The sequence below is a fragment of the Theropithecus gelada genome, chromosome 16 (genome assembly GCF_003255815.1).
Source record: "Theropithecus gelada isolate Dixy chromosome 16, Tgel_1.0, whole genome shotgun sequence".
Taxonomy (NCBI): domain Eukaryota; kingdom Metazoa; phylum Chordata; class Mammalia; order Primates; family Cercopithecidae; genus Theropithecus; species Theropithecus gelada.
The window spans coordinates 38,065,802-38,086,401 of record NC_037684.1 but is presented as its reverse complement, the minus strand read 5'-3'; the positions used below and the strand labels follow the sequence as shown (position 1 = coordinate 38,086,401).

Sequence of the window (20,600 nt, the reverse complement as noted above, 5' to 3'; positions counted from 1 at the left end):
CCCTGACCTCAAGTGATCCACCTACTTTGGCCTCCCAAAGTGCTTCTTCATCTCATCTCATAAATTACGATTTCTTCCTCAAGACTCAACTCAGGCCAGGCGCAGTGGCTCACACTTGTAATCCCAGCACTTTGGGAGGCTGAGGCGGGTGAATCACGAGGTCAGGAGATCGAGACCATCCTGGCTAACACAGTGAAACCCCATCTCTACTAAAAATACAAAAAATTAGCCGGGTGTGGTGGCGGGCGCCTGTAGTGCCAACTAGTCAGGAGGCTGAGGCAGGAGAAGCGTGAACCCGGGAGGCAGAGCTTGCAGTGAGCTGAGATCGCGCCACTGCACTCCAGCCTGGGCGATAGAACGAGACTCCGTCTCAAAAAAAAGACTCAACTCAATACTCAATGACGTCTTCTCTTTTCAAAACAAAATTGATCTACCCAAGGGTGCCAGTCATTACAGCTCTGATGCTCTCTCTACATTCAATGGTATTTGTGTGTATAAAGGCCACAGTGGTGTGTTAAGGCACTGCATTCAGCAGTCACTCTGCCTGGGTTACAATCTGGGCAAGTCCCTTAACAGCTCTAAACTTCAAAATCCTCACCAGTAAAAGGAAGATAACAACAAGACCCAGTTCAGGCAATTATTGAGAGGGTTAAAAGCTGTCATGTGGGTAGAGTGCTTAGCAAAATTTCCAGCACCTAGTGAGTTCCTAATAAATGGAAATTTATTTATTTATTTTGAGACAGAGTCTTCCTCTGTCGCCCAGGCTAAAGTGTGATGGTGCAACCTTGGCTCACTGCAACCTTCGCCTCCTGGGTTCAAGCAATTCTCCTGTCTGAGCCTCCCAAGAAACTTGGATTTCAGGCGCGCGCCACTGTGCCTGGATAATTTTTTGTATTTTTAGTAAAGACGGGATTTTACCATGTTGGCCAGGCTGGTCTCGAACTCCTGACCTCAAGTGATTTACCCGCCTTGGCCTCCCAGAGTGTTGGGATTACAGGCGTGAGCCACCATGCCCGGTCCACAAATTTCCTATTTCACTCAGTATTGCCATCCTTTCTTACACTTCTGTCTGCTCTTCTGGATAGTGAAATTGTAAAGACAGAGACGGTGGTTGGTTTATTTTTATATCTTGAACAATGAATCTGGCTCATAGTAGGCATTCAGTCAATGTTCATGCAATAAATTAAAGTCAGTCCTAGCCTGTGTCTGCATTCAATAAAGGGTAACAACAATCACAGTGACACTGACAAATACTGACTACCTTTCCCCTCTAAGCATCATCTGTTGGGAATCCGATTGTGTCCTCTTCCCAATGGGATTATAAACCATTGAAAACACCAACTACATCTTGACCATATTTTATTTTTTTAACTAATTTTTTAAAAATTTATTTAATTTCTTTTTTTTGCGACAGAGTCTCACTCTGTTGCACAGGCTGGAGTGCAGTGGCGCAATCTCAGCTCACTGCAACCTCTGCCTTCGGGGTTCAAGCAGTTCTCCTGTCTCAGCCTCCCAAGTAGCTGGGATTACAGGTGCCTGCCACCATGCCCGGCTAAGTTTTTGTATTTTTAGTAGAGACAGGGTTTTGCCATGTTGGCCAGGCTGGTCTCGAACTCCTGACCTCAGGTGATCCCCCTGCCTCAGCCTCCCAAAGTGTTGGGATTACAGATGTGAGCCACCTTGTGTGGCCTTAGTGGTGATTTCTGTGATTTTGGTGCACCCATCACCTGATCAGTGTACACTGTACCCAATGTGTAGTCTTTTATCCCTCGCCCCACTTCCACTCTTTCCCCTGAGTCCCCAAAGTCCATTGTCTCATTCTTATGCCTTTGCTTCCCATAGCTTAACTCCCATTGAGCATATTTTATTTCTTTCCTTTCCTCTCCTCCCCCCCTCCCCTCCCCTCCCCTCCCCTCCCTTCCCCTCTCCTCTCCTCTTTTCTTTTCTTTTTTGAGACAGGGTCTCTGTTGCCCAGGCTGGAGTGCAGTGGTGGACTCGCTGCTCACTGCCACCTCAACCTCCTGGACTGAAGCGATTCTCCCACCTCAGCCTCCCAAGTAGCTGGGACTACCAGTGCGCACCACTAACTACCACTGGCTAATTTTTTTTTTTTTTTGTAGATACGGCATTTCACTGTGTTGCCCAGGCTGGTCTCAAACTCCTGGGCTCAAGAGATCCACCCACCTCGGCCTCCAGATTTTATATTTTTCAAAGTACCTGGTACTGTGCTGGGTACATACCTGTTCAGTTATTACCTGGTAGGTCGCACTGGGTATTCAGAGAACAAAAAAGAATCCTCTCATGGGTCAACTACAGTCACTCAGCAGAGGGAGGCTTGTGTCTCTCAGTCAGGCTGATACTGACAGACTTTCTCTTTCCCCATAGGAGTGCCCAGTCCCAGGGTGACCCTGGACAAGAAAGAGGCCATTCAAGGTGGGGTCGTGAGGGTCAACTGTTCCGTCCCAGAGGAAAAGGCCCCAATACACTTCACAATTGAAAAACTTGAACTAAATAAAAAAATGGCCAAGCAAAAAAGAGAGAAGACTTCTCGGGACCAGAATTTTGTGATGCTGGAATTCCCCATTGAGGAACAGGACAGCGTTTTATCCTTCCGATGTCAAGCTAGGATCATTGCTGGGATCCATGTGCAGACCTCAGAATCTACCAAGAGTGAACTGGTCACCGTAAGGGGTCAGAGTCCTGCTCCCTTTCTCATCGTTCTTTGTGGTTTCTGGTTTGGCATGGGGAGAAAGAACCCAGAACTGGAAAGGGGTTGGGCCTTCTGACTGGGCTGTTGTTCTCAGGACTTAAGACCTGTTCTTAATCATTTTAAGCCAGTATTTTTCAAGCTTTTTTGACTGTGATACAGTTAAATTGCATGTAATTTTTCAAACGAGAGTTTCGCCAACAACACTTTACTCTTAATATATATGATGCTTTTTGTTTGGGTTTGGTTTTGTGTGTGTGTTTTTTGTTTTTTTTTTTTTTGAGACAGAGTCTCGCTCTGTCACCCAGGCTAGAGTGCAGTGGCGCGATCTCGGCTCAGTGCAGCCTCTGCCTCCCGGGTTAAAGCAATTCTTATGCCTCAGCCTCCAGAGAAGCTGGGATTACAGGTGTACACCACCACACCTGACTAATTTTTATATTTTTAGTAGAGATGGGGTTTCTCCATGTTGGTCAGGCTGGTCTCGAACTCCCAACCTCAGGTGATCCGCCTGCCTCAGCCTCCCAAAGTGCTGGGATTACAGGCATGAACCACCACAGCTGGCCTGTGCATTTTCAGTTAAAAACTTCAGCATGAGGCCAGGCATGGTGGCTCACGTCTGTAATCCCAGCACTTTGGGAGGCCAAGGCAGGTGGATCACCTGAAGTCAGGAGTTTGAGACCAGCCTGGACAGCATGGTGAAACCCTGTCTCTACTAAAAATACAAAAATTAGCCAACTGTGGTGGTGGGCACCTGTAGTCCCAGCTACTCTGGAGGCTGAGGCAGGAGGATCACTTGAACCTGGGAGGTGGAGGTTGCAGTGAGCCACCGAGTCACTGTACTCCAGCGTGGGTGATTGAGTGAGACTCCATCTCAAAACAACAGCAACAACAAAAACTTCAGCATGAAAAACTTATCATAAAATAAAAAGACAAATGACAAACTGGAGAAAATATTTGCGTAGTACCTTTGACAAAGAGCTAATTCCTTTAATTTATAAAAGGTTTGGCCGACTGTGCCTGGCTCAATATTGCCAAAGTGCTAGATATTGCCAAAGTGCTCTTCCAGGTAGTTGAACATTTTCATCAGAAGTGATGCTAGTGTTTGTTTTCCCACATCCTTACCAACAGAATCTTTCTTTCTTTCTTTCTTTCTTTCTCTTTCCTTCCTTCCTTCCTTCCTTCTTTCTTTCTTTCTTTTCCTTCCTTCCTTTCTTTCTCTTTTCTTTCTTTCTCCTTCCTTCCTTCCTTCCTTCCTTCCTTCCTTCCTTCCTTCCTTCCTTCCTTCCTTCCTTCCTTCCTTTCTTTCTTTCTTTCTTTCTTTCTTTCTTTCTTTCTTTCTTTCTTTCTTTCTTTCTTTCTTTCTTTCTTTCCTTCCTTTCTTTTTAAATAGAGATTAGGGTCTTGCTATGTTGACCAGGCTGTTCTCGAACTCCTGGCCTCAAGTGATCCTCCCATCTTGGCCTCCCAAAGTGCTAGGATTGCCGGCATGAGCCACTGCGCCTGGTCCCAACAGAGTATTTCAATGTTTTATTACTTTTGACAATCTAGTTGAGGTATAGTGATATATATAACTGTTGTGGTGATTTGTATTTCTTTAGTTTTTAGTGAGGTTGAGTTTGTTTATTCATCTATTACATTTTTTTCCTGTAAACCGCCTATTCATATATGGCTTGTCATTTTTATTATGAATCACAAAACTCCAGTGCCATAAAGAAACAGGATAGGTAAATTTGACTAAAATCATTTTTATTGTTCCTGATTGGATTTGTTCAAGCCCTTTATTTTTATTTGTATTTATTTATTTTTTTGAGATGAAGTCTCACTCTGTCGCCCAGGATGGGGTGCAGTGGCACGATCTCGGCTCACTGCAACCTCTGCCCACCAGGTTCGAGTGATTCTCCTGCCTCAGCCTCCCGAGTATCTGGGATTACAGGGGGCTGCCACCATGCCCAGCTAATTTTTGTATTTTTAGTAGAGACAGAGTTTCACCATCTTGGCCAGGCTGGTCTTAAACTCCTGACCTCGTGATGCATCCACCTCGGACTTTCAAAGTTCTGGGATTACAGGTGTGAACCACTGCGACTGCCACCTTTATTTTATTTTAAAAAATATTTTGTAATATGTTTTTTTGAGATGGAAGGTCTCACCATGTTTCCTAGGCTGGTCTTAAACTCCTTAGCTCAGGCAATTCTCCTGCCTCAGCTTCCCAAAGTGCTGGAGTTGCAGGCATGAGCCTCTGCCCCCAGCTGAGTCTTTTATAAATTAATTAGTTATTTGTCAGTGATGTTATGCAAATATTTTCTCTAGTTGGTCATTTTTCTTTTAGTTTTATGATAAGTTTTCCGTGCTGAAGTTTTTAATCTTCAGTTAGTCAAACTTACCTGTTTTGTTTCTTTATGGCGCCTCAGTTTTGTGATTCATACTTAAAAGTCTTGACATACATACTTCGCATGTCAAGATTATTAAAGGGAAAAAACGCATCTATGTTTTCTTTTCCTGTGCTGTGGTTTCACTTCTTTTTCCCCTGCATTTACATATCTGGTGCATCTGGAGTTGATCTGGGTGAAAGAAAAACACCCTTCAGCTAGTTCCCCTGAAGACCTAAAATTTGAGAGTCCTAAAACATGTAAAGGATGCCTTCCCCTTTTTCACTTTTACTTGAGAAGTCATATGCTATTATTTTATGATAACTTCTTATTATGAATTGACTTTATAATGTTAAAAATCACTAATGAATATTAAAGTATTAGATTACTCTAAATTCACTATTAGCATTTTTTAAATATCCCTACTCTATATTTTACACAGTTGGAATCTGTGTATATATTCCAGTTTATGCCCTGGGCTTGTTTTTTTGTTGTAAGTGGAAACGAAAGCCTAGAACCTATCCCCACTTCCCTGAAGATCCTATGCCCTGGTTGGTATCTGACCTATACTTGATTAAAATTATTTTTCTTTTTTAATAGAGATAAGGTCTCACTATGTTGCCCAGAGGCTGTTCTAGAACTCCTGGGCCTCCTAAGTGTTAGGATTACAGGCGTAAGACTCCACGTCCAGGCAAAATTGTTTTTCTTTTTTTTTTTTTTTTGAGACGGAGTCTTGCTCTGTGCCCCAGGCTGGAGTGCAGTAGCGCGATCTCGGCTCACTGCAAGCTCCGCCCCGCCGGGTTCACTCCATTCTCCTGCCTCAGCCTCCCGAGTAGCTGGGACTACAGGCGCCCGCCACCTCGCCCGGCTAATTTTCTTGTATTTTTAGTAGAGACGGGGTTTCACCGTGTTAGCCAGGATGGTCTCGGCCTCCCAAAGTGCTGGGATTACAGGCTTGAGCCACCGCGCCCGGCCGCAAAATTGTTTTTCAACTGTGTGAGTCATGAAATCAGTTTAGTGAGTGATGGCCAGGATTTAAAAAAATGAAATAGAAAAGACTAGAAGCCACTTTTTTGGAGGCATGCGATTATTTAAATACGCATTTCCATGAAGCAGCCCATTTCACATAGCTGAACTTTTTTAAGCTATAGTATCTTCATGCTGAAATGCCAAGCTTCCATGAAGTGCTGACAAGAGCCTAGAAAATTCGTAGTGGGCAGGAGGAAGATCATTTCTAAATACAGTGGTTATCTCTGAATTCATCCGAAGAAGGTTCTGCAGGCGAGATCTAGAGAAGGTGTTTGGCCTTTGGGAAGCTTCAGAAAGCCAGAGACTTGCAGTGAAGAAGCCTGAAGATGCAAGAGTGAGTGAGAAGGGAGGGGGTATGAGAGCAGCCCAGGCAAAAGTTTTAGAGAGGAAAGGTTGAATTTTTAAAGTTAGTTAGGAACAATAGAAGTTGGAAAAGGGGAAGCAGCAAAAAGAGCAGAAGAGGTTCCTCTTGCCCAGGTTTGCACCTGAGTCCAACCGGGTTGCCTTCGTCTCTTGCAGAATCCTTCTCTACACCCAAGTTCCACATCAGCCCCACTGGAATGATCACAGAAGGAGCTCAACTCCACATTAAGTGCACCATTCAAGTGACTCACCTGGCCCAGGAGTTTCCAGAAATCATAATTCAGAAGGACAAGGCGATTGTGGCCCACAGCAGACACGGCAACGAGGCTGTGTACTCAGTCATGGCCATGGTGGAGCACAATGGCAACTACACATGCAAAGTGGAGTCCAGCCGCATATCCAAGGTCAGCAGCATCATCGTCAACGTAACAGGTAGGGCTGCCGCTGCGGGAGGGTGTTGGCATCTGGTGGGCTCAAGGAGCCAATATGCTGCAATCCAGCATGGCCAAAGAGAGCTGATACATTTTCTGCCCCTGCTTATCTGAATGGATGTGCTCAGGTGGGGCTTTGGTGCTCGTGGGAAGAAGCCAGTGCAGAGCAAGTTAACAGTCCACTGTGCTTGTTGAGGGTACAGGCTGCAGCACCAAAACTCAACCCTGCCGCTCACTGCTTCTGTGACCTTGGGTGAGTTATTGAACGTGCCGCAGCTCTGTGAGATGGTGATGATGACCGCACTCACCTTTTAGGACTGCTATAATGAGATAACTATGCTGTAAGCATGAGCTGAGAGACTTGTACAGAGTAAGACTCTATGAATACTGGTTAATGTTTTCTTTCCTCTCTCATATTTCTCTATCCCCTGTGACAAGCACTATGCTAGATCCCAGACATGGGTCCTGTGATAGGGCCACAAATGAGAAAGCATTAGTAAACTCAAAAATAATGATAACATGGTTGGGCATGGTGGCTCACGTCTGTAATCCCAGGACTTGGGAGGTCAAGGTGGGCAGATCACTTGAGGCCAGGAGTTCGAGACCAGCCTGGCCAATATGGTAAAACCCCATCTCTACTAAAAATACAAAAATTAGCTGGGCATGGCAGCATGCCTGTAATCTCACCTACTCGGTAGGCTGAGGCACAAGAATCTCTTGAACCTGGGAGGCAGAGGCTGCTGTGAGCTGAGATTGTGCCACTGTACTCCAGCCTGGGCCACAGAGTGAGACTCTGTCTCAAAAAAAAAAAAAGAAAAAAAGAAGAACAATTACCCTTCGTCAAACACTGTATGATGGGTTTATATACGTTTTCTTTTCTTTTTTTCCAAAAAGGGTAGAGTATGTTTTTCCAAAAATATACTCTACCTTTCTTGTTTATTATGTGTATGCAGTCACTAGAATGTAAGCCGCTGAGAGCAGGAACATTATTTTGTTCAGTGCTACATCCTTAACACCTAGAACAGTGCCTGGCACACAGTAGGAAGTCAATACATATATGTTGGATGAGGGAATGAGTGTTGGATGACAATGTTTCAGGGGACAGAGAGAGTCAGCACTTCTTGATTGCACGGTGAAGGTGTTCTCGTGTGTCTGCGTTCATACATTCATTCATTCATTTGTTCTCTTATTTACTAAAAGCCTCCTATGTGACAAGCATTGAGTGTGCAGTGTCAGCAACAGTCCCCAGCACCATAGGTAGGCTGCCAACTACCCAACTGGGATATTGGCATATACATTGGGTCCTGCTGGTCTATAGTGTGTGTTAGCAATTTAGTAAATATTGGTCATGACTTACATTTTGATGACTCATGGTATTTTTTTACTGATACAATTTATATTATCTCATTAAAGAAAAGTACAAGTTCAACACATATTGAGCATTTTCTGTATGCTGGGCAACTAACTGGGGATAAAGGGCTACCTAAGACTCGGTTTTACCTGTGAAGAATTCATAGACATAAATAGGCCCGTCTACAGCATTTTGTGATGGAAGCCCAGATGGACTGAGACATTCTGTCTCAGACACTTTCCCTGGATAACTTTCTCCAAGAGGCCTTTCCCTGATTCCCCAAGGCTACGTTCAGTGTTTTTTCTTTTCTTTTCTTTTTTTTTGAGACTGAGTTTTGTTCTTGTTGCCCAGGCTGGGGTGAGGTGGCGCAATCTTGGCTCACTGCAACCTCCACCTCCCGGGTTCAAGCGATTCTCCTGCCTCAGCCTCCTGAATAGCTAGGATTATAGGCCCCTGCCACCACACCTAGATACTTTTTGTGTTATTAGTAGAGACGGGGTTTCACCACGTTGGCCAGGCTCGTCTTGATCTCCTGACCTTGTGATCCGCCCGCCACAGCCTCCCAAAATGCTGGGATTATAGGCATGAGCCACCACGTCCTGCCAGTTCAGTGGTTTTTCTATGGGCTCTGCCACAAACAGTGCATCTAAATCAACCACTAAATGTAAGCACTTTGAAGTCAGAGACTGTTTCTTATTCACTGCTACTCTAGCAAGGGGCCCACCACAGAGAGAACCTGCAATAAATACTTGTGGGGTGAAATGAGTGAGTGAATAAATAAATGAGTGAATTCATGAATCAATATTTGCTGCATTACAAGCTGCAAAACTTTCCTTTCCTTTTCTTTTTTTTTTTTTGAAACGGAGTTTCACTCTTGTTGCCTAGGCTGGAGTGCAGTGGAGCCATCTCGGCTCACTGCAACCTCTGCCTCCTGGGTTCAAAGGATTCTCTTGCTTCAGCCTCCTGAGTATCTGGGATTACAGGCACCACCATGCCTGGCTAATTTTATATTTTTATTAGAGATGGGGTTTCACCAAGTTGCTCAGGCTGGTCTCAACTCCTGACCTTGGGTGATCCACCCACCTCTGCCTCCCAAAGTGCTGAGATTACAGGTGTGAGCCACCACACCTGACCACAAGTGGCAAAACTTTTCTAATCCTTGTCATTGAAATACATTGGATTAACAAGAAAGGAAAACCTGCCATTGGAATCCTAGGCAAAGAATGAACCCTAATTCCTTACTGGGGTGATCATTAGGTATATGAGAAGCAAAGGAAAACTTTTTGCTGGAAGTTGGAAGTTGGTTCTGCTAAGAGCACCCGACCCAAGGGCCTCTCCAGGAAGGGGCTTTTAGGGTGGTGGCCAGACACATCTCGCTCCATTCCCACTCACTGTGTTTCAGAACTATTTTCCAAGCCCGAACTGGAAACTTCCTTCACACGTCTGGACCAAGGTGAAAGACTGAACCTGTCCTGCTCCATCCCAGGAGCACCTCCAGCCAATTTCACCATCCAGAAGGGAGACACGATTGTGTCTCAGACTCAAAATTTCACCAAGATAGCCTCAAAGGGGGACAGTGGGACGTATATCTGCACTGCAGGTATTGACAAAGTGGTCAAGAAAAGCAACACAGTCCAGATAGTCGTATGTGGTGAGTATATCATTGCTGACTCAGAAGGCATCCGGGGTTGAATGGGAGAAAGGAAATTTATCTGTAGCTGCCGCCCTATCCGGTCTGAGCAGACTCAGGCAGGGTAAGAACTAGAGGGAGAGAAGGGTGAAATCAAAAGGCCAAAGAAACAAGGAGGTACTCCTGCTCAGAGCACTGATTCACTGACGATGATGTGACCTCTGACGTGCTAAGATTCTGGCAGGATTCTGCCTCCTGGAACAAGTACCCACCCAAAAGGTCAGGAAGGAAACACTACTTAGTCAATGTTAAACTTTTTTTTTTTTTTCTTTGAGACAGAGTCTCACTCTCTCTCCCAGGCTGGAGTGCAGTGGCACAATCTCAGCTCACTGCAACCTCTGCCTCCTAGGTTCAAGCGATTCTCCTGCCTCAGCCTCCCGAGTAGCTGGGATTACAGGTGCCCACCACCATACCTGGCTAATTTTTGTATTTTTATTTTTCTTATTTTTATTTATTTATTTATTTATTTATTTTTGAGATGCAGTCTTGCTCTGTCGCCCAGGCTGGAGTGCAGTGGCACGATCTGGGCTCACTGCAAGCTCCGCCTCCTGGGTTCACATGATTCTCCTGCCTCAGCCTCCCGACTAGCTGGGACTACAGGCACCCGCAACCACACCTGATTAATTTTTTTTTGTATTTTTAGCAGAGACAGGGTTTCACCATGTTAGCTAGGATAGTCTCGATCTCCTGACCTCACGATCTGCCCGCCTTGGTCTCACAATGTCCTGGGATTACAGGCGTGGGCCACCACACCCAGCCAAGAATATCAAAATTCCATTTTTTCAATCTGTAACCTGGCTAACCCAAAAGGGTAAGACTTCCAGTGGACAGAATGTAAGTGTTTGACCACCAGGAGCTGGGCTTCTCAGGCCTGAATGTGCACGTAAGACCTGGTTAAAATACAGGTTCTGAATCAGTAATTTAGGCCCAGATGGGGCCAGATTCTGCATCTCTAACTAGCATTTTGGTGACGTGGATGCTGTTGGTCTCTGGACCACACTTTGGGTGGTGAGATTCTAGATGATTATAGAACTCCGTGGTGGCTCAAGCCTGTAATCCCAGCACTTTGGGAGGCCGACATGGGCGGATCACGAGGTCAGGAGATTGAGACCATCCTGGTTAACACGGTGAAACCCCGTTTCTACTAAAAAATACAAAAAAATAGCCGGGCGAGGTGACGGGCGCCTGTAGTCCCAGCTACTCGGGAGGCTGAGGCAGGAGAATGGCGTAAACCCGGGAGGCGGAGCTTGCAGTAAGCTGAGATCCGGCCACTGCACTCCAGCCTGGGAGACAAAGCGAGACTCCGCCTCAACAACAAAAAAAAAAAGAACTCCAGTTATGTTGTCACTGTCACTATATTGTTCAGTTATGATCCTTTCATTTAACCTGTGACTGTGTTTTATCAAGCTAAGATTCTATTATAGCTTCAACTGAAGCAGGATTTTTAGCCTATTTTCAGTGCTTTAACCACCTAACTCAAAAGGCAGGAATGCAAGAGACAAATGTGTGTTATTGCATTTTATTTTATTTTTTGTTCTTGGGAGGAGGAAATCTCATTGTATAAGGTTTAAATAACCTAATGCCTAAATAATGACCTAATATAATTCTTATCTGTTAAGAGACTGAAGCATTAAGAAGAGTTTTTTTTCTTTCTTTCTTTCTTTTTTTTTTTTTGAGATGGAGTTTTGCTCTTGTTGCCCAGGCTGGAGTGCAATGACATGATCTCGGCTCAACAAAGCCTCTGCCTCCTGGTTTCAAGGGATTATCCTGCTTCAGCCTCCCTAGTAGCTAGGATTACAGGCATGCGCCACCATGCCCAGCTAGTTTTGCATTTTCAGTAGAGACAGGGTTTCTCCATGTTGGTCAGGCTGGTCTTGAACCCTGACCTCAGGTGATCCACCCACCTCAGCCTCCCAAAGTGCTGGGATTATAGGCATGAGCCACCATGACTGACTGAGAAGAATTTAAAAACACATATATTGTCTGGACCTGGTGGATTATGCCTGTAATCCCAACACTTTGGGAGGCCAAGGTGGGTGGATCACCTGAGGTCAGGAGTTTGAGACCAGCCTGGCCAACATGGTGAAATCCCCTCTCTACTGAAAATACAAAAGTTAGCAGGGTGTGGTGGCAGGCACCTGTAATCCCAGCTACTCGGGAGGCTGAGGCAGGAGAATCCCTTGGACCCAGGAGGTAGAGATTGCGGTTAGCCGAGATTGCACCATTGCACTCCAGCCTGGGTGACAGAGCAAGACTCTGTCTCAAAACACAGACACACACACACACACACACACACACACACACATATATATCTTCGGCCAGGTGTGGTGGCTCATACTTATAATCCCAGCACTTTGGGCAGCTGATGTGGGAGGATCACTTGAGTCCAAGAGTTCAAGACCCTGTCTCTACAAAAAATAAAGAATTAGCTAGGTGTGGTGTGCACCTATAGTCCCAGCTACTCGGGAGGCTGAGGTGGGAGGATTGCTTGATTCCGGGAGGTTGTAGTGAGCTGTGATTGCACCACTGCACTCCGGCCTGGGTAACAGAGTGAGACTCTGTCTCAAATACACACACACACACACACACACACACACACACACACAGACTGTCAGTCTCATAGGTGTCCTATAAAGGTAAATAAGGCAGGTAGGCATTTGAAATTACAGCAGGGACAGAAAGCAAAGCTCAGGCTTTGGAGGAGAAACTCTTGGGCTGGATGCTTTGCTTGTACCTTCAGTGCCTTTTGGATTATTTCTCCCTCTGTTTTAGAAATGCTCTCCCAGCCCAGGATTTCTCATGACGCCCAGTTTGAGGTCATAAAAGGACAGACCATCGAAGTCAGTTGCCAATCAATCAGTGGAACTTCACCTATTTCTTATCAGCTATTGAAAACAAGCAAAATTTTGGAGAATAGTACCAAGAACTCAACTGATCCTGCGGTATTCAAAGACAACCCCACTGAAGACGTAGAATACCAGTGTGTTGCGGATAACTGCCATTCCCACGCCGAAATGTTAAGTGAAGTTCTGAGGGTGAAGGTGATAGGTAAGTTGCTGTGCTATGAGAAGAAATCATGTGGGCTTGGGGCATTCATTCATGCCCAGGGACTGTGGGAAAAATAGGAGAAGTAGGGGGCCAAGCACGGTGGCTCACGCCTGTAATCCCAGCAGTTTGGGAGGCCAAGGCAGGCAAATCATTGAAGTCAGGAGTTCAAGACCAGCCAGGCCAACATGGTGAAACCCCATCTCTACTAAAAATACAAAAATTAGCTGGGCGTAGTGGGGGGCGCCTGTAGTCCCAGCTACTTGGGAGGCTGAGGCATGAGAATTGCTTGAACCCAGGAAGCAGCAGTTGCCCTGAGCCAAGATGCGCCGTTGCACTCCAGCTGGGGCAACAACAGCAAAACTCCATCTGGAAAAAAAAAGAGAGAGAGAGAGAGAAGTAGTGGGTGCTTATGCAAAGTCCATACACTAGATATGCACCAAAGCAGGACCAAGGCCCAGTAAAGGAGGCTGGAAAATATTTGGGAGCTATTGATGAAGACAATGTAATCTCTTTCCAGAACCTTTCAACGAACTGCTAAAATATGATAAGCATGAAAGTGTCCTGACTGCAGAAAGCACTGAAGTTTTGCATTTGGGCTCCCTTGGCACTTTCTCCTTTTCAGATATACTGTTCTGAGAATTATAGATCAGGTCTCTGCTGTTGTGACTCCTAGCCGGGCAACCCTGTCTTGTGTGAAATCCACAGCAATGAGAGCTACAGGCTGTGATCTCATGGGAATTACTAACATTTGCCTGGAATTCTCATCATACTCAAGAGAAATATACCATTGTCTTGGGGGTGGACAGTTTACTTTAAGCCTCTATCTCATGCCTTTCAGAAGGCCTCAGGAGTGCCATTGCTTGCATGTCTTAGATATTTTGCATCCTGTCGTAAAAAGTTTAATAAGGATTCCTCCTCTTCGTCCTTCTTGTTTAGTAACTGCCTATCTACACGTGCTGCTGATGGATGTGAATAGGAGAGAGGGATTCCTGCTTCTGTTCATGTAGAGTCTAACAGTAGCCATACCTTTTCAATTGATATTACCATAGGCTGGGTGAGGTAGCTCACACCTGTAATCCCAGCACTTTGGGAGGCTGAGGCAAGCGGATCACCTGAGGTCAGGAATTCAAGACCAGCCTGGCCAACATGGTGAAACCTTGTCTCTACTAAAAACACAAAAAATTAGCTGGGTGTGGTGGTGTGTGCCTGTAATCCCAGCTATTCAGGAGGCTGAGGCACAAGAATCATTTGAACCTGGGAGGCAGAGGTTGCAGTGAGCTGGTATCATTCCACTGCACTGCAGCCTGGGCGACAGAGCAAGACTCCATCTCAAAAAAAAAAAAAAAAAGAATTTAACATTAACATAGACTAAGCACCTAATGGTGTGAGGCATACAAAAAAGAAGGCATATTCTTTGTTTCAAAGCTGTAATAAGAAACACAAGATCTCCTAATTAAATGATGGAGAAACATTTGAATCATAATACAAATAAGCATAGAAAAAATGTTAAAGGTAATGTTTGGTTAATTGTCACATGAACTATATCCCTACAGTGATGGATAGTAATTTAGGGTGTGTCAGACGTCATCTAGCTTCAGTGGGTAAACATTGTGAAAGAGCTGGGCGAGGAGCCAGGGCTTGAGAATGGGTGGCCAGAGAAGGCTGAAGATGGCTGAACATCTCCAGCAGACATATGAGCCAAAGGTTCCACGGGGCACTTCAAAAGACTGCGCGGCCAGGTGGCTTGTGCCTGTAATCCCAGCACTTTGGGAGGCCGAGTCAGGTGGATCACTTGAGCCCAGGAGTTTGAGACTAACTTGGCCAACATGGTGAAACCCCGTCTCTACTAAAAATACAAAAATTAGCCCAGTGTGGAGGTGGGTGCCTGTAGTCCCAGCTACTCAGGTGGCTGAGGCAGGAGAATCGCTTGAATCCAGGAGGTGGAGGTTGCAGTAAGCCAATATCGTGCCACTGCACTCCAGCCTGGGTGACAGAGTGAGACTCTATCTCAAAAAAAAAAAAAAAAAAAAAGGACTGTGGCCAAATCAGATGGCTGGAAACAAAGGCTGGACGTTGGGAATGGAGAATCACTGGATATGAGTTGAAAAAGTGGGTGAGCCTAAGTGTGAAGGGCGTCAGGTGCCAGTCTCAGGAGTAGGGAACTGTCCTGCGTACAGTGAAAAGCCAAAAGATGGAAGGAAGGACAGGATGCAAATAAGTTCTCGGAAAGATCCACCTGGTGGCTGGGTCAGGGAGCAGACATGGGGACTTCAGACCTCATGGCACGTTAGAGGCTAATGCAGAAGCCCATGTGAAGCTGTTGGTTTAAACTGGGTCGATATTAGTGGCTCACATTTACTGACCATGTATGCAACCCTGTGTGAAGTACTGTAGTAAATTGCTCCAATGGAAACTCACAATAACCGCAGAAGACCAGTAATAGCATTGTCATTGTTCTATCATGACACAGGTGAGGCTTAGGGCAGATAGCTGGTGGGTGGTAGGACTGGGATTTGAGCCCACTGGTGTCCCAGGCCCAGAGCGTGGCTTCTTCCATTGTCTTACCACAGCCTGCACTCACAGCAGAGTGACTCATAAGTCACAATACCATCGCTGACCATCTGCTCTCACACTAGAAGGAAAGTCTACTTGGGAAGACAATTTAGGATCTGAATTTTGGTAGTTGAGGATGGAGCTAGGAAAAGCAGATACAGGAGGTAGCCGAGTTCTGCTTGGACCTACAGGGAGGGAGGCTGGCTGGGCTTCCAGGTGGAAATGCCCAGGTGAAAAGGGAAACTTGGAGTTCAGGAAAGTAACTTGGACTGGAGCCATAGGTTTAGGCATCAGTGGCTCGGAGACAGAAGCTCTGCATGTAGATGAAATCACCCAGGAGGAGAATGGGGACGGAAAACGGAGGACTGAATTTTGCAAAAAGTTCATACTTCAGGGCAAAACAAAGAATAACCAGTGAATAAGAAAGGGGTGCCAGGTAAGAAAGGAAGAGAATCAGAGTCATGAGGAAGCCAAGAAGCCCAGAAAAAGCTGAGTTCCACAGTAAGGCCTGGGCAGCAGCAAAGCTGTGGAGAGCCCGAGGTTGGAAGCCTGGAGGAAGAGCATCTACCACTGAATTTAATCTGCAGGGGACTCAGGGACATTGGTTGGGGAATCAGGTGACCTTCCCAGTTTCTTCAAAACTTGAGATAGAGTGCAGTGTCACAAGATCGTGACTACACAAGAGTGCAGTCAGATTTCAGGGGTAACAAGAAAGTGGGAAATAAGGGTGTCAAAGCATAAAGGAAAAAGGAGAAAAAATGGCCGATAGCTAGAGAAGGCAGTGGGTCAAGATTGTTTGTGGCCTGGCATGGTGTCTCATGCCTGTAATCCCAGTATTTTGGAAGGCTGAGGTGGGCAAATCACTTGAGGTCAGGAGTTCAAGACCAGCCTGGCCAACAGGGCAAAACCCCATCTCTAAAACAACAACAACAACAACAACAACAACAACAAAATCCAAAAAGTTAGCTGGGCCTGGTGGTGCGCACTTGTCATTCCAGCTATTCGGGAGGCTGAGGCAGGAGATTTGCTTGAACCCAGGAGGCAGAGGTTGCAGTAAGCCGAGATTACGTCACTGCACTCCAGCCTGGGTGACAAGAGTGGGACTCTGTCTCAGAGGAAAAAAAAAAAGTTGAGTGGTGGCTGTCTCATGTTCCTCTTCCTCTGCCCTTCTTTGCTCAGTGTGAATCCTTTTCCTGCTTTTTCAGCCCCAGTGGATGAGGTCCAGATTTCTATCCTGTCAAATAAGGTTGTGGAGTCTGGAGAGGACATTGTGCTGCAATGCGCTGTGAATGAAGGATCTGGTCCCATCACCTATAGGTTTTACAGAGAAAAAGAGGGCAAACCCTTCCACCAAAGGACCTTGAATGCCACCCAGGAATTTTGGACCAAGCCGAAGGCTAGCAAGGAGCAGGAGGGGGAGTATTACTGCACAGCCTTCAACAGAGCCAACCATGCCTCCAGTGTCCCCAGAAGCAAAATACTGACAGTCAGAGGTAAGTCAGGGTCTCCACAGCAAGCTGTGCTGTGGGCTCCCAAGGGCAAGACCAGAAAACACACCCCTTGTAAGAGGGAGTTGGGGGGAGTTTAGCTCTTGTGACTGAAGGCTAGGAGACTTAACGTCCTCCAGGCTCTTGGTTGCAAGTGACAGAAACCCACTAGAATTAAGTAAAAAAGAGGAATTGATTATTATAAGGAATTGGAAGAATGTCACATTGTTCCAATTACAAATTCTTGGAAGACTCACCATTGAGTCACCTTGGGTCAGACATCTACCCACAGACCACCTGTGGCCAAGTGGATTGGGTCACGCAGAACAGACATGGTTGGGGAGCCCACTTATGTGGGTGGGGGTGGTTTCCTGGAGAGGAAGAGGACTGAACATACACGCCAAAAAGGAGTCTACTCCACTTGGGCCCTGGAATTGGAGACCAGCCTGGGCAGCATGGTGAAACCCTGTCTCTACGAAAAGTACAAAAATAGGCTGGGCGCAGTGGCTGATACCTGTAATCCCAGCTACTCGGGAGGCTGAGACATGAGAAACACTTGAACCCAGAAGGCAGAGGTTGCAGTAAGCAGAGGTTGCCCCACTGCACTCCAGCCTGGGCAACAGAGCAAGACTCTGCCTCAAAAATCAAACCAACAAAAAATAGCCGAGTGTGGTGGTGTGCTCCTGTAGTCCCAGCTACTCGGGAGGCTGAGGTGGGAAGATTGCTCAAGCCCGGGAAGTTGAGGCTGCAGTGAGCTGTGATCAGCCTCTAGCCTGGGTGACAGAGTGATACCCTGTTTCAAAAAAGAAAGAAAAAAAAGTCTACCCCAGCAAAGCTGGTTTGTTCCCTCCTTGAGGACCAGAGCTGACCTCTATTTGTAGCAGAAACAATCATTTCTGCACCAGCTCTGAGTGCAGAACCCCTCAGAGGTATTTGGCAAGCTGCCAGTTACAAGAGCTGTGAGAATCAGTCTGACTTTTGTTGCTTAAGCCTGATGTTATGTCTTCCTGGTAGAGGAAGAGCCTATATAAAAAAAAAAAAAATTTTTTTTGTTTTGTTTTTCAGTCGTTCTTGCCGCATGGAAGAAAGGACTTATTGCAGTGGTTGTCATCGGAGTGATCATTGCTTTCTTGATCATTGGGGCCAAATGTTATTTTCTGAGGAAAGCCAAGGGTGAGCATAGTTCTTTCCTTCCATACTGACTGGTCGTCCTTGCCAGGAAACCAGCCAGGGATACGTGGTGCTTTTCCGACCCCTGGATTCAGCTAGGCAAAAATGAAAGCTATTACTTTCCTCATTGGGCAAACCAGAAAAGATAAATTTGGGGGGAAATTGCATCTTCGTGTGGTTAGAAGAAGCCATTTCTGTAGATTTGTCCACACCTAGTCCTGTAATGCATGCAGAGTGGGATGCAAGCGTCTTGGAGACACCTACATGCGCATAACACCCACATGTTACACACACACATTGATTGCTTAGTAATTAACCTGGCAGTTGTGCTATGACTTCTACCCTATGCTTGGGGTTAGCTAAGTAAGCCCAGCTGAGCAGCCAGGACCACTCAATAACCAGGAATCAGAGTCAGCTGTCCAAGACTCAAGGAAAAGGGCAGAGCATCAGTAAATTCTGCAAAAAATTTTTTGTGAGATAAGGTAGGTTCTTTTGGAGCCTCTGGTGCTGCTGCCTAGGATGGGAGGGGCAGATGGGATGAGGAGGGGCCCTGGGTTTTGTCAGGAAAGCTGCTACCCATCAGGGAAGACAGAGCAACACCATTTCATTGGTCTCAGGCCAGCTTCGAGTTCCAAGTGCAGGGATTGATTTGGCCTTTACTTTTTGTAATTATCTGGAATCAAAGAGCGTGGTCAGGCACGGTGGCTCACACCTGTAATTCCAGCACTTTGGGAGCCAAGGCAGGTGGATCACTTGAGGTCAAGAGTTCAAGACTAGTTGGGACAACATGGCGAAACCCCGATCTCTACTAAAAATACCAAAATTGGCCAGACGTGGTGATGGGCGCCTGTAATCGCAGCTACTCGGGAGGCTGAGGCAGGAGAATCCCTTGAACCCAGTGAGCCCAGATCATACCACTGTACTCCGGCCTGGGCAACAGAGCAAGACTCTGTCTCAGAAAGAGAGAGAGAGAGAAAGAGAGGGAGAGAGCTGCCTGCTTATCTGGCTGATCTGATTCCTGTATCATTGTCTCTTTTTCCATCACATTTCACTAACAAAAATCACTTCTGGCTAAAATAGTCAAGAGATCATGTTTCTGGGGAAATATCTTGATATAAAACCAAGAGAATACCTCTTTCTTTTCTGTCTTTTGTAAAAGAGTGAATATGTTTGGCTTCCTTTTCTCTCTTTTTCTGGGTATTCAATCTTCTGGAAAGTCAAATGTAGTTGAAAAGAGTGTTCCCTCACAGCTTACTAGGAGTAAAAGAAAGAAAAGAAAGTGTTTTCTATCTATTAGGTTTAGTGCAAAAGTAATTGGCGTTTTGGCCATTAGAGTAGTATGGAGGTGGGCACCATATACTGACTTTGATTTTTCTTTTTCTTTTTTAAAGCCAAGCAGATGCCAGTGGAAATGTCCAGGTGAGTGTAGTTGTAAGAAGGGGGCGGCTGCTCTGTGAGCACAGTGGACATGTCTGAAGCGAGGTTCTGGTCATTAGGAAGTTTTCAGTGGCTCTGGCAAACTCAGAAAAATATAGGCCTTCCTTGGGTGTGAGTTTTGTGTGTGTGTGTGTGTGTGTGTGTGTGTATACGCGCGCGCGCGTATATCTCAGTGGAAGGTTGCCAATTGTCCTTTCATGGGGAGGAATGGCTTTTATTCTGAGATCATGTCCTTCCTACATGATTATTTGTGAAATCTCCTTTTCCTTATGAAATTATAATGGTAATAGATGATTTTTTTTAATTTGGCAAAATAGAGTTGGCATTTAAAAAATAGTTTTACTACCTTTACAGTTCCTGAAATCTGAAATCCAAAAGTATAGAAATGATTGCTCTGTTCCAGAGAGAAACAGTAGCACAGCATAAGGAATTCAGGGGCTTGGGAGTAGCCTGTGAAGGACTCCCGGTATTCATGTCCCCTTTGGTCCTGATACTTATTTTAATAGGAAAAAGTTTTATCACTGCCAAGCATGGTGGCTCGCGCCTGTAATCCCAGCACCTTGGGATGCCAAGGCGGGCAGATCACCTGAGGTCAGGAGTTCAAGACCCGCCTGGCCAACATGCTGAAACCCCATCTCTACTAAAAATACAAAAAGTAACCAGGCATGGTGGTGCACTCCTGAAATCCCAGCTACTTGGGAGGCTGAGGCATGAGAATCGCTTGAACCCAGGAGGCGGAGGCTGCAGTGAGGCAAGATTGCACTGCTGCACTCCAGCCTGGACGACAGAGTGAGACTCTGTCTAAAAAAAAAAAAAAAGTTTTTTCACATAATCCTTGGAGCTACCAAAAAATATTAGTTTTCCAAATGAGAGAGTGAGTTAAGTTTTCCTTACCTTGGAAAACTCTTCCTGGTTTTCTCATGATCTTCCTTTGATTACTTCATTGGTTTGGGGTTAGAATAACAACA

At 45.7% G+C, this 20,600-nt stretch overlaps 1 protein-coding gene across 1 annotated transcript in view; it reads left to right on the top strand.

Annotated features, from left to right (window-relative positions):
* The window catches only part of PECAM1 (platelet and endothelial cell adhesion molecule 1), a 67,195-nt gene that overhangs the window by 14,310 nt on the left and 32,285 nt on the right, over positions 1-20,600 (top strand). Inside the window, exons 4-10 of the mRNA XM_025361830.1 lie at positions 2,386-2,691; positions 6,622-6,897; positions 9,650-9,898; positions 12,710-12,985; positions 16,744-17,031; positions 18,091-18,198; positions 19,587-19,614. Coding sequence (XP_025217615.1) covers positions 2,386-2,691; positions 6,622-6,897; positions 9,650-9,898; positions 12,710-12,985; positions 16,744-17,031; positions 18,091-18,198; positions 19,587-19,614 — 1,531 coding nt within the window. The remainder of the gene's footprint in view (positions 1-2,385; positions 2,692-6,621; positions 6,898-9,649; positions 9,899-12,709; positions 12,986-16,743; positions 17,032-18,090; positions 18,199-19,586; positions 19,615-20,600) is intronic.